The sequence below is a fragment of the Chiloscyllium plagiosum genome, chromosome 17, assembly GCF_004010195.1.
Source record: "Chiloscyllium plagiosum isolate BGI_BamShark_2017 chromosome 17, ASM401019v2, whole genome shotgun sequence".
Lineage (NCBI taxonomy): Eukaryota > Metazoa > Chordata > Chondrichthyes > Orectolobiformes > Hemiscylliidae > Chiloscyllium > Chiloscyllium plagiosum.
Genome location: NC_057726.1, coordinates 39,790,083 through 39,803,188, shown reverse-complemented (window position 1 = coordinate 39,803,188; position 13,106 = coordinate 39,790,083). Strand labels below are relative to the sequence as shown.

At 39.8% G+C, this 13,106-nt stretch overlaps 1 protein-coding gene across 3 annotated transcripts in view; it reads right to left on the bottom strand.

Annotated features, from left to right (window-relative positions):
- Positions 1 to 13,106, bottom strand: part of phkb (phosphorylase kinase, beta) — a 263,395-nt gene that overhangs the window by 59,237 nt on the left and 191,052 nt on the right. For all 3 annotated transcript variants that reach the window (XM_043706917.1, XM_043706918.1, XM_043706919.1), the window contains exons 16-20: positions 11,910 to 11,965; positions 11,592 to 11,685; positions 4,112 to 4,195; positions 3,351 to 3,455; positions 25 to 107 (exon numbers count right to left, since the gene is read on the bottom strand). In XM_043706917.1, coding sequence (XP_043562852.1) covers positions 25 to 107; positions 3,351 to 3,455; positions 4,112 to 4,195; positions 11,592 to 11,685; positions 11,910 to 11,965 — 422 coding nt within the window. The remainder of the gene's footprint in view (positions 1 to 24; positions 108 to 3,350; positions 3,456 to 4,111; positions 4,196 to 11,591; positions 11,686 to 11,909; positions 11,966 to 13,106) is intronic.

The following is a 13,106-nucleotide window of genomic DNA, read 5'->3' as shown; positions in this document are numbered from 1 at the left end:
ATCCATAACAGATTTATTCCTTACTTTATGTTATCTTCACGGATTAGCACAAGGAAAAGAGGGCGCCGATTCATCTTCCAATATTGTTTAGTAAACTGTAGTAAATTCTGTAAACAAGTGGAACAACTTGCTAATGGATACAATATTGGAAAAGTTGTCAATTCAATTATCTATATACAATTTTATTGAAATATGGTGCAATGCATGAGACTATACAGTGAACCATCATATCTTTTAAACACATTTTCTGAGTTACCCAATAACGTATATTTTACCCTCACAGAACAGTAGTAAAGCACAATTAGAGAGGTGTTGAACAAACTAGGTGCGAAGCTCAAAAAACTTTGGGCAGTCAACGCAACTACCACTTAAATAAAGGAAACAATCAGAAAACAAATTCACATAAAAATAGTCATTTTTCAGATTATAAATGCCAGTAGGAATGATTTTCATCAACACTTTTAACAACATGAGAACAATGTAACAAGCCAATCTCACAGCATCACTGCCTGGTTCGGGAATTGCACCATCGCGGATTGTAAGACCCTACAACGGATAGTGAGGACAGCTGAGAAGATCATCGGGGTCTCTCTTCCCTCCATTACAGACATTTACACCACACGCTGCATCCAAAAGGATAACAGCATTGTGGAAGACCCCACACACCCCTCACTCAACTCTTCTCCCTCCTGCCATCTAGCAGAAGTTACCGGAGCACACGGTCTCTCACGGCCAACAGTTTCTTTCCCCAAGCCATAAGGCTCCTTAACACAGTATGATCGGACTCTTTCCCATCTGAAATTCTTTGCACAATTTCGAATTGCTGCGAGAAATGTATCTTTTTTTAAAATCATTCTTCTATTACACTGTAACTTGTGTGTTTTGCATTTCTCATGCACTTTATTCCATGTACAAGCATATAGATTAGATTCGATTACTTACAGTGTGGAAACAGGCCCTTCGGCCCAACAAATCCACACTGACCTGCCGAAGCATAATCCACCCAAACCCATTCTCCTACCTTTACCCCTTCACCTAACACTACTGGCAATTTAGCATGGCCAATTCACCTAATCTGCACATTTTTGGATTCTGGGAGGAAACCGGAGCACCCGGAGGAAACCCACGCAAACACGGGGAAAATGTGCAAACTCCACACAGAGAGTCGCCTGAGGAGGGAATTGAACCCAGGTCTCTTGGTGCTGCGAGGTAGCAGTGCTAACCACTGTACCACTGCCGCCCGTGTAGTTTATACTGTCCATATAGTACCCTCGGTCCTGGAGGAACGCTGACTTGTTTTTACTGTATCAGTTGTATATGGTTAATGTGACTGATTAAAAGCAACTCTCTACTCTACTCTACCTTGCCACAGACTGTAACATCGTTAACATGAAAAATAACTTTAGGTATCACAGTACCTATACCACAACAAGAGTACCAAGAATTATTAAACCAAAGTTAACAAAGTCTGATATTAATCGCCAGCAGTTGTTTATGCAGTAAGTGCACTAGTCAGTCTTGCTCAAGTGCTACTTCTTTCCATGCAACCTTTAGATTCTGAAAGTTGGTGGGCTATGTGACTGTGGTGAAGGATGGAATCACACATGAAGTAATCCTGTTCTGAACTAATATTCATGTATGTATGCACACACTCCAGCAGAAATTAATGAATAGTAATGAGGAGCAAGAACAGGAACCAACACCACTTTTTTTTTATATAGCCAATGAATACTCATACCAACTACATTACTTGACTGAACGTTTAGCTTGGAATCTTTCTGGCCTGACAATTCAACAATATACATGTCCTCTAACTGGATTCAGTAATTGAGACCCAAGAATCTAACTGAAATTATGAGCAACTTAAGAAATGTTAGAGATTTACACAACAATAACATGGCTACAGCAGGAAGGAGGTCATTGAGCCTACAATGTTGGTGACAACCTTCTGAGGCAAATCAGTTAATTCCCTGCTCTTTCCTTTCTACAATTTTCTCTTTAGCTGTTATTACAACCCACTTTGAAAGCCCTGATTGTATTAATCTACACCACATTCTTAAATAGTGTTTTCCAGAAAAGAACGAATCAGGCGGTAAATGTTTTTGCTCTGCTGCTGTTGCTTCTTTCACCAACCACGTTAAACCCATGTCCTGTGCTTTTTGACCTTTTGGTGAAAAGGAACTGTTTCTCTCTCTAATCAAAATCTAGACCTCTCACAGTTTTGAACATGTTTAACAAATTTCCTTTCAACTTTCCCTATGAAGAACAATTCCAGGTTCTCCCATCTACCAAGCAGATGAAGCTCCTCAGTCTTGAAATCAACTATGATACTTTTGAACACTTCAATTCTACTTTTACAATCAATCTGTAGAATTGTGCAAGAGGAACAAAATAACACTCAATAAATTTTACAAACTTTTTAAAACAAAAAAAAGTCATCCATGGGATATGGAAATCACTGGCTGCTGACTTTCTAGTGAAGGTTACAACTGAGTGGCTTGCTCGGCCATTTTGGAAAGCAGTTAACAGTCAACCACATTGCTGTGGGTCTGGAGTCACATGTAGACCAGACCAAGTAAAGATGACGGTTTCCGTTCCTAATGGACATTAGTGAACAAGATCGGTTTTTGTGACAATTGGCAATGATTTTATGGTAATCGTTACTTCCAGACTTTTATTGCATTCAAATTCCATGGTAGGATTGGAATCTGAGTCCTACCATGGGTCTCTGGATTAATAGTCTTAATGATAATAAGACCATCACCTCGTACATATTTATAACAAATTAAACATGCAATATTTAGAATGCCATAATGTTTTAAAATAAATTAAAATTCTGCAAAACTGGCTTAGTAAAATACCTTCTGTTGATGCAAGTCCAAAATTAATAAACCAGTCCTCACTCTAGTCTATGATTATAGGATGAAATATCTCAAATTAATATTAAAAATGGACTTTTTTGGTGGCATCAATTTCAGGCTATCATCTAAATCAGTGGAATAAACTATAGCTGTTGCCACACAATTGAAAAGAAGAATTGTTTAATGATTTTATTTAAGTGTGAACTAATTTCATTGCAGGTGTTCTTAGATTTCACAAACATTTTACAGCCTGAAAAAAATCTCAAATTAATTTATTAAATTCAATGCTTCTTCTTTTCCTCAAAGTAAAGCAGTTCATTTAGGCTTATACATGAACACACATGCTATTTAATTAACCCCACTTAGCCATTGCTATATCAAAAATGAATTAGTGTTTGCTTTTCTGAAAGACGATGGGGCTTTTTTTTTCTATTAACATTCACTTCTTGGGTCAGGATAAATAGAGACTCTCATATTCCCTAGTTTTACCTTTATGTCATCAATCAGCATCATGACATCTTGATTCATGTAAAAGTCACTCAAATCAAACACAATGGGATAGCATACAACTGTCTTTCCTAGAATTCTGTAAAGCTGCAAGAAAAAGAAGTAATTTTGATTGAAAACTGAATTTAATGAGTAAAAAAGACTTTTTACATATAGAAAGAAAATAAATATTGTTTTTATTCATGACACTGGTATAATTCAACCTTGATCACAAATTATGTGGATACAATTATATACTTACTTACATTCACACCAGATTAATCACCATGATTAACATTGTGTAACAGACATAGCTCAACCATCAGACATATAAACCCATTAAAGATGTACTTAAATTTAGATATTGTGAATTCCAATTGGACATACACCTTTCAATCGTACTTATTTAATTACTTCAAGCAATCTGAATACAATTTAATTCTTGCCTAGTAAATTATATTGCGAAAAGTGAAATTCAATGCATTCTAACTAAATTATTTTCAATGCTACTTTAAGTTTAGCTATTGTGAATGTCTTAGAAATTATGACAAAAATAAATCTTATAAATCTTACTGTTCTCTGGGCTGATTATTCCTTACTTTTCTAGCCAAGGTTTATCTGGAATGCCACAAGAGATTAAGTACTACATAATAAGCTTCCACAGTATTTTGGAATATATCCTTCGCATTATTAAATTTGTGAACTTATCACGATAGAGGCAACAACTAATTTATATAATTTTCCCAATACGTTGAAACACTGACCTTTGATGTTCCAATGCATCCAATGGGTCTGTTTGGCCTTCCAGACAATTTAAGTTTTTTATTTACACCGAGGTAGAGATAGGCCTGCAAGTATAGTCTTGATGAAAACAGACGTGTCTCTAGAATTATTTCTCAAGTACAAAAATAAACAGTTTTGCTGCAAAGTAACTATGCTTAACTCTAAGAACATTTAAACCTACTAATTATATACAATTGATGCTAATAGAAGTCGAAATGCCGTTATAATCCTAAATGGTGGACAAACTAAATTATAGATCAATTCCTTTATAGTACAGAATTTTAATATTACTGCAAAGAGAGACAGGTTGCGAAGACTTTTCACCTTGCACTCATCAGAACAAACATGAGGAAGGATCTGATTGCAGCAGAGGGAGTGCAAAGGTGATTCACTTTCACTCTGAAGAGAGGCTGAATAAGCTTGGATTGTTTTCTTTGGACTACTAAAGAGTAGGCTAGAGTCGACTGGGTGGGAGATGTTGGATGCACTAATGGGGGAGGAGAGGGAGTTTGAAAAGGAGGTTTTGGTCCTAGTGGGGAGAGGAGCATGTCCAGTAGTGGTAAGGCAGCTGTCATGTCCAGGGCAGGAGTGGACTTCAGTAAAGCATTCAACAAGGTTCTTCATGGTAGACTGGTTAGCAAGGTATATCCTCATGGAATACAGGGAGAACTAGCCACTTGGTTACAGAACTGGCTAGAAGGTAGAAGACAGAGGGTGGTGGTGGAGGGGTGCCTTTCAGACCGGAGACCTGTGAGCAGTGGCGTGCCACAAGGATTGGTACTGGGTTCACTACATCTTGTCATCTATATAAATGATGTGGATGTGAACAGAGGAGGTATAGTTAGTAATTTTGCAGATTACACCAAAATTGGAGGCGTAGTGGACAGTGAAGAAGGTTACCTCCGAGTACAACGGGATCTTGATCAGATGGGCCAAAGGACTGAGGAGTGGTAGATGGAGTTTAATTTAGATAAATGTGAGGCTGCATTTTGGAAAGGCAAATCAGAGCACTTATACACTTAGTGGTAAGACTTTGGGGAATGTTGCTGAACAAAGAGACCTTGGAGTGCAGGTTCATAGCTCCTTGAAAGTAGAGTCGCAGGTAGATAAGATAGTGAAAAAGGCATTTGGTATGCTTGTCTTTCTTGGTCTGAGCATTGAGAATTGGGTATTGGAGTTGGTAGATCATGTTGCAACTGACAGGAAATTGGTTAGGCCACTTTTGGAATAGTGTGCAGTTCTGGTTTACCTCCTATCAGAAGGATGTTGTGAAACTTGAAAGGGTTCAGAAAAGATTTACAAGAATTTTGCCAGGGTTGGAGGATTTGAGCTATAGGAAAAGGCTGAATAGGCTGGGGCTGTACTCCTTAGAGGGTCCCTTATAGAAGTTTATAAAATCATGAGGAGCATGGATTGAGTAAATAGGCAATGTCTTTTCCCTGGGGTGGGGGAGTCCACAACTAGAGGGCGTAGGTTTAAGGTGACAGGGGAAAAATTTAAAACGGACCTAAGGGGAAATTTTTCCATGCGGAGGGTGGTGCATGTATGGAATGAGTTGCAAGACGAAGTGGTGGAGGCTAGTACAATTACAACAGTTAAAAGGCATCTGGATGGTTTTATGAATAGGAAGGGTTTAGAGAGATATGGGCCAAGTGCTGGCAAATGGTACTTGATTGGGGTTAGGATAGCTGGTCAGCATGGATGAGTTGGACTGAAGGGTCTGTTTCCGTGCTGTACATCTCTGTGACTCTGAGTGGGTTCCCTGTGGCAGGGTGTTGTGGTGTCAGTGTCTGCATAATGAGGTGGTTAGGGAGGTGTGCTGAGTGTGATTGGGCGGATCCATGGGGCAAGGACGAATGGCAGGATCTGTGGTGAGGTTCAAGGCTGTGTGTCAGGTCAGGGAATGTCTAGATACTGTAAGGAGTCTGAGGCTGAGGTAGGTGTCCGGGGGAGGCATGTCAGTTGCAGGGGTGGGTCAATGTAATTGCGACACCGCAGTTACATTAAGTTTTCAATAGTCTTTCTTTTCCTCAGTAATTGTAAAACTGCACCAGGTCCCTCTCATTTAAATGTAAGCTTCCAGGTGATTCCAGAAATGAGGGAAATGCCCAGCTGGATCTTTAAATTTCTGAATTTTATCAGAATCAGCTGCGTTGAGGTTATAAAATGGTGGTGGTGCTTGGAGGGCAGTGGGGGCACAGCATGGCATGCAAACACATCATTAGTGCTATGGAGTGCTTCCTGGGGACTACCTTATTCTTCAGCTCGAACTGCTGCTTGCTGATCTGTTCAGTGTTTACCAACAGCCTCCTAACTAAGATATTTTGGCTCTGGTTCATCAAACAAATTTCACAGGATGTGACGCAGGGACTATCCCGGGATTCAGCAGATGGAATTGAGTAATGCACAGCATGCATGCTAGTGGGGGGAGTACAAAGCAGCATGTTGTTGGGGCCATAAGAAGCATGTACGCTGTTGGGGTGATTTAAAAAAATGTCTATTTATGGGGGTTTTATGGAAGGTGAATGCCATTCTTTCGGGGTGATACAGAACATGCATGCTGTCAGGGTGATATGGAACACTCATCCTGTAGGGACGATACGGAGCATGCACACTGTTGGGGTGATACAGAGCATTACACTGTCATCGAGTCATACAGCACAGATACAGATCCTTTGGTCCAACCGGTCCACGCCGAACGTAATCCCAAACTAAACTATCCCACCTGCCTACTCCTGGCCCATATTCCTCCACAATGTTCCTATTCACGTACCTATCCAAATGTCTTTTAAATGTTGCAATTGTACCCATATCTACCACTTCCTCATGGAGTATGCACAGTGTTGGGATGATGTAGAGTATGAATGTTGTTAGAGTAATAAAAATGGTGCAAGCTGACCAGGAATACGGAGTATGTACATCTTGGAGTTTACATAACATGCACTCCATTGAGGAATACCGAGCATGAATATAGCTTTGTGACATGGAGCATGAATGCTGTTGGGAAGCTGTGGGTATTTGGGCTGAAATGCCTAGTCCAAGGTTGCACACCGTCTCTCTTTCAATGTATATATATTTCCACACACATTCATACATGTTATAATCAGAAGCAAGCCATTCAGCCCCTTGAGCCTGCTCTGTCATCTAAATAGAGCATGGCTGATATGTTTGTGTTTCGAATTTCACATTCCCATCTACCCTGATAACCTTTGAATCTCTCACGTACTAAACATTGATTGACTGCTGCCTTAAACATTTTTAACAACCTCGCCTCCACCACCTTCTAAGGCAGAGTTTCAAAGTCGCAAAACCCTCCAGAGAGAAGGAACTCTCCTTGTATCTGTCCCAAAAGGGTGACCCATAATTTTAAAACTGTCTCTTAAGTTCTGGATTCATCCATAAAAGAGCATTTCCATGTCCACATTGTCAAGAGTATTCGGGATCTTATACACTTGAATCAGTGAATCTTTACTCAGCAAGAAAACAAGCCAGTCTGTCCAATGTTTTGTCATAACACAACCCAGATATCAATCTAGTAAATAACAGCAAAGTAATATAGCTCTCTTTCTCTCTCCACAGATACTGCCAGATGTATGGAGTTTCTCCAACATTCCTTGCGTTTGTTTCAACTTTCCAGAATCTACAGTATTTTGCTGTCATAAGCCAGTTAAGTGTGATTGACTTAATTTGCATCTCCCATCAAATGGCTTTCAAGAATAATACACTCCACCTCACAGAGGAAGTAAATTTAATAGCAAGACAACATTTGATCTTTTTTTCCCCCTGCTCATGGCCAGCCAAATGGAACATGTTGGTTGCCTGTCAGGAAGGAAGGCCCATGATTGAAGATGTGGGGACCAGGAAGGAGGGGAGGGAACAATCAAAGGGTGAAGGAGATTGACAATTATCCTGCAGAATGTGCAAATGTTGCAGTAGTGTTGGAAGGTGGAGGGCATTGAACTGGCATCAGAGATTGGTTTTAATATTGAGTGAATGGCTGCCCTTGGATCAGTAATTGACCTGGAGACTTATGTTGTGTCAGATTAATTGAGGACATTGGGTTGTAAAGGGTGGCATCTGTGATTGTCAGTGGTCAGCAGGATCTCAGAGTAGTAGATCTTAGAGTAGTCAGTAGTTTGGTGAGGGATGGATCACCAGGTGGGTCTCAGACCACAGAGGGTGAGGACAGTGGATTATGGGATGGCTAGCAAATTGACAAGCTAGGAGAGGCTACATCTCCTCCTAACCCTGCTTCCCTTAGGAGCTGTATCCCATTTCCTAGTTTCTCGATGTTGTATCTGATTCTGAAAAGTCTAACTTCTATATCAGATGTTTTTGATGCATCCTCATTTTTCCTCAAACAAGACTACGCCTTCAGAGATTGACAGGGCCTCTGACTGCTTGTTCTTGTACTTTTACTCTCACCTTTTATTTTCCCGTTCAGAAACAGGATAAGATTCACCTTGGCCTCAGCCTCCACAGACAGATTATCCTCCACAAGCTCCAACACAACGTGATCACAATCACATATTCCCTACGTCTTCTTTCAGCATTCCTGAGTGTCTGCCCCTTTGTTACAATCTGATTCACTCTTTAATCATCTCTCAAAACAGCACCTAACCATGCAAACTCCAGAGACGCAACAGCTGCTTTTGTTCTCTTCCCTTTCCACTGACCAGTGTTTTAAACATTTCTTCCAGGTTAAACAGAAAACTAATTATATCTTTTTCGATTTGGATACTATATTTGCTGTGTTTGACACATTTTCCTCTACAATGAAGAAATCAAAGGTCAATTTGGTGGACCTGTGTAGAGCACCTCTGATCAGTCTGTGCAGCCCTAAGCTTCCAGTCCTCTGTCAATTTAATTCTGTGTCCCATTGCCAATCTGATCTCTATAGTCTTAGCCACCTATACTGCTCCAACGAAGCACAATGTAAGGGGCTTGAGGAATAACATCTCATCATTCGATTAGGCACTTTTGGACTCCGAAATAAATTCAATAAGTTTAGATCATAAACTGTGGCTTCATTTTTCCAGACAGCGGATTCTGTTACTGTCACTCACATCTTCTCTAAACCCACCATTAATTTCTTAACTTGCTTGAGTATCAGGTTTTTCATCATCATTCTCCTTGCTATTTAACTTCTCCTGTCATCCACAGGAATGCTGCCCATTTTTTTAGTCTTTCATAGTATATAACAGAACAGGTCATTCAACCCATTGTGCTTATGCTGGCCCTCCTAAGGAACAATTCACATACTGTCATCCTCCTTACATCCTTGCATATTTTTCCTCTTCAGATACTTAGAATATTTAAAAAACATGGTTACTTTACGGTACAGATGAAGCCAATTTGTCCTTCATACATACACACCTACTGAAAATTAAGTCATCCATACTAGTCCATTATCCAGCACTTGGATCGTATCCCTGGAGGTTACAGAACTTCAGGTACATATCCAGGCAACTTTTGAATGAGTTGAGGATTTTTGCCTCTGATGCTCTTTCAGGCAGTGAATTCTAGACTCCTCCCACCCTTTGTGTGTAGAAACCTTTCCTCATCTTCCCTCAAATGTAAGGGAGGATGTAACTGCATTGGAGGCAGGTCAGAGAATGTTCACTAGATTAATTCCAGCGATGAAAAGCTTCTCTTATGAGGAGCAATTGAACAGTTTAAGTCAATACTGGCTGGAGTTTAGAAGGATAAGAGGAGATCTAATGAGGTTATGTAAGATGCTAAACAGGATTGACAAAGAAGATGCAGAGAGGACAATTCCACATATGGAAAAATCTGGAATGAGGGATTATGGCTTTAGGCTAAGGGGTGGCAGATTTAAAACAGAGTTGAAGAGTAATTACTTCTCTCAAAGGTTCAAGAATCTGTGGAATTCAGTACCTCATAGTCCAGTGGATAGTGGTACATTGAATACATTTGATGAGGAGACAGACAGACTTTTAATTAGTAATGGGTTAAAGGGTTATGGGGAATCACAGGGAAGTAGAGTTCAGGTTAAGATGAGACCAGCCATGATCCTATTAAATGGGGGAGCAGACTCAACAGGCTGAATTGCCTAACTCCTGGTTTTAGTTCCTATGTTCTAACCCTTCTACCAATTATTTAAAGTCTATGCCCCTCACAATGGATCCCTCTTCAAATTAAGCAGATAGGTCCTGTTCACTCAGACTATCCAGGACTCTCACAACCTTGTATCCCTCAATCAAATCTCCCGTTAAACCTCCTCTGTTGCTAGGGAAACTACCCAACCTGTCCAATCTTTCCTCATAGGTTCAATTTTCTAGATCTGATAAAATCCTCATACATACCTATTGCCTCTCCAATTAAACACATCCTTTCTGTAATGTGACAAGAATCGCATGCAGGACTCAAGTTCTAGTGTAATTATTGTTTTGTATAACTGTAACATAGCCAGCTCACTTTTGTATATTATGCCTTGGCTATTAAAGGACAGTATTCCATTATACTTTTTAAACACCTTCGCAATCTGCTGTGGACATTCATTCCAAGGTTCATCAATTCTGCGGGAGCAGGAGTGTCTGCCCTCTCTAGGTGTTGCTACCTTGCCATCTGCACCTCAAGAAGGGTAAACACTATTATTCACGTTTCCAGCAGCACCATTTCTTTCTATTGTTTACATGACATTAGACTGTGACATAGCACATCCACCTAGTGGTGACATTCACTATGAACACAGCCTAGCAACAAGCTACTGAAGTTACCTTATTCAACAAAGAGACCCAGATCAACAGGACAATAAAGAAACAGATCAATAATGCATCTTACATTGCCTGTTTAAAGATCTACCTAACTTGGCTATAAAAATATACTTAAAGAAAACAAGTGAAGTATTGTTCAGTCTTGGTGTTATACTCGAAGAAGCCTACTGTTGAAGCTGAGGTGGAGTTCAAAAAAACAAAAGAGTTAAAGGAAGTCTGATCATGTTGAAAGAGGATTGTCTATTGCGCCCCTCTGTCTTGATTTCAGCACACTGAAACTATAACTTTATATCTCACAGCTTACAGCTAAAATTTGCTTTTCAAACCTTGTCACGTAAATCAGTTTTACATAATTGAAATTACATTTTTCATGTAGATTATCTCATTGGCATTCAGCACAAATTGGAGACTACTTTAACACATAATTTATGTATTTTTAAAAAGATATTAGGCCAAACGTTGTGAAATGAAACAAATACAGAGCATTTGTTTAAATTAACCTTTGCAAAAATTATAGTAGTAGCAATTTGATGCCAATGATTATTACTACTTTTGTTGAATCAGAACACAGCTGCCATTTATCACGATTCTCATGAGGTAAAGCGAGGAGTCTCAATTGCACTGCAGAACAACTACATTTCTATACATAACTGAACATCTTCACTGTTCTCCAATAGCAGGTAGCTGTCCGAACGCAATCTGCTTTACAATAAATATTATTTACCTTTGCAAGCTCTTGTTGAGGCCATATCTGTATTGGTTCTACTTGCTGTGGTGTTTGCGTTTGTATTCCATATGTGTTGAGAAATACTTGCAGGCTACAAGCACACAATGCTCAGTTTTTAACATTACAACATATGCTAGTAAAAGTCTTGCAAGATGCAATACCTGAATTTTTGATGCAAGTTAACAATGTTGAAGGCACAAGTTATGAACGAATTAGTTTTCTCAGTTTGTCAGTTGTATAACCTCTTGGCAAAAGAACAAATAAATACAGTACATGAGGCACAAACTTATAACAATCTGTCTAATGAGCACATACCGCTGACTTTCAGCAATCAGGGCCACGTGAACCACCACATCATTTTCTGCAAGACCCTGAAAGTCAACAAAAATGGATAAATGTCAAATACAATACAAATTATGAATACATACTATAAACATTGAAATAGAAGTAAATTTAGTAAAAAAGAGCAAAATACATTGATGAGCCTTACTGCTGATATATCTAATATTTTGCAATCAATGTAGTTTTGCTGAGAAAGCGATGCGACACTGGATAGCTAAAACCCATTAATTCAATCAGTACCCAAAGGGGTTGAATGTCAACGCTGTTTAGTATGATGCATAACTTGTTTGGTGCAATACATTCTCCTACGCTATCAGTAAACTTCAATGGTAGGGTTCTGTTTCTAATGGTCCGAAGCAAAAAAACATATTTGTGATATATTATACATTATTCAGCAGATTTTACTGCAGCATTAGAGATAAAGGTGCAGCATTTCAGGAATTAAATTTGCATCATACAGAAATTATATCAGTGATACCGAAGAAACTTTGTTGGTAAACAATCACTCAAAAAAAAAATAATTATAATTAATACTCGTCATAATACTCTAGACAATACTGTTTTTGCAATAACACAAACATCCGACAAACAATACCAGAGCTTAAAAATGTGTTGCTGGAAAAGCGCAGCAGGTCAGGCAGCATCAAAGGAGAAGGAGAATCGACGTTTCGGGCATAACTCCTTCTTCAGGAATGAGGAGGGTATGCCAAGCAGGCTTGCCCCTCTCTGAGGATGAAAGATCAGTCCTCAGCAGAGGTCTCACCTTCGTTCCCACACGTTCTCGGGTCAATGAATTCAATACACGGAGTGACATCGAACAATTCTTCCGCCGCCTTCGCCTCCGTGCCTTCTTCTTCAATCAAGACCTTGCCCCTCTCTGAGGATGAAAGATCAGTCCTCAGCAGAGGTCTCACCTTCGTTGCCACATGTTCTCGGGTCAATGAATTCAATACACGGAGTGACATTGAACAATTCTTCCGCCGCCTTCGCCTCCGTGCCTTCTTCTTCAATCAAGACTCTCGCCCACCCTCTGACGACCCCTTCTCCCACCTCCAACACACCCCGTCCACCTGGACACCCCGTGCTGGCCTCCTACCTGCCCTCGACCTCTTCATAGCAAACTGCCGCCGCGATATTAACCGCTACCTGAACTCCCACACCCCTCCCACC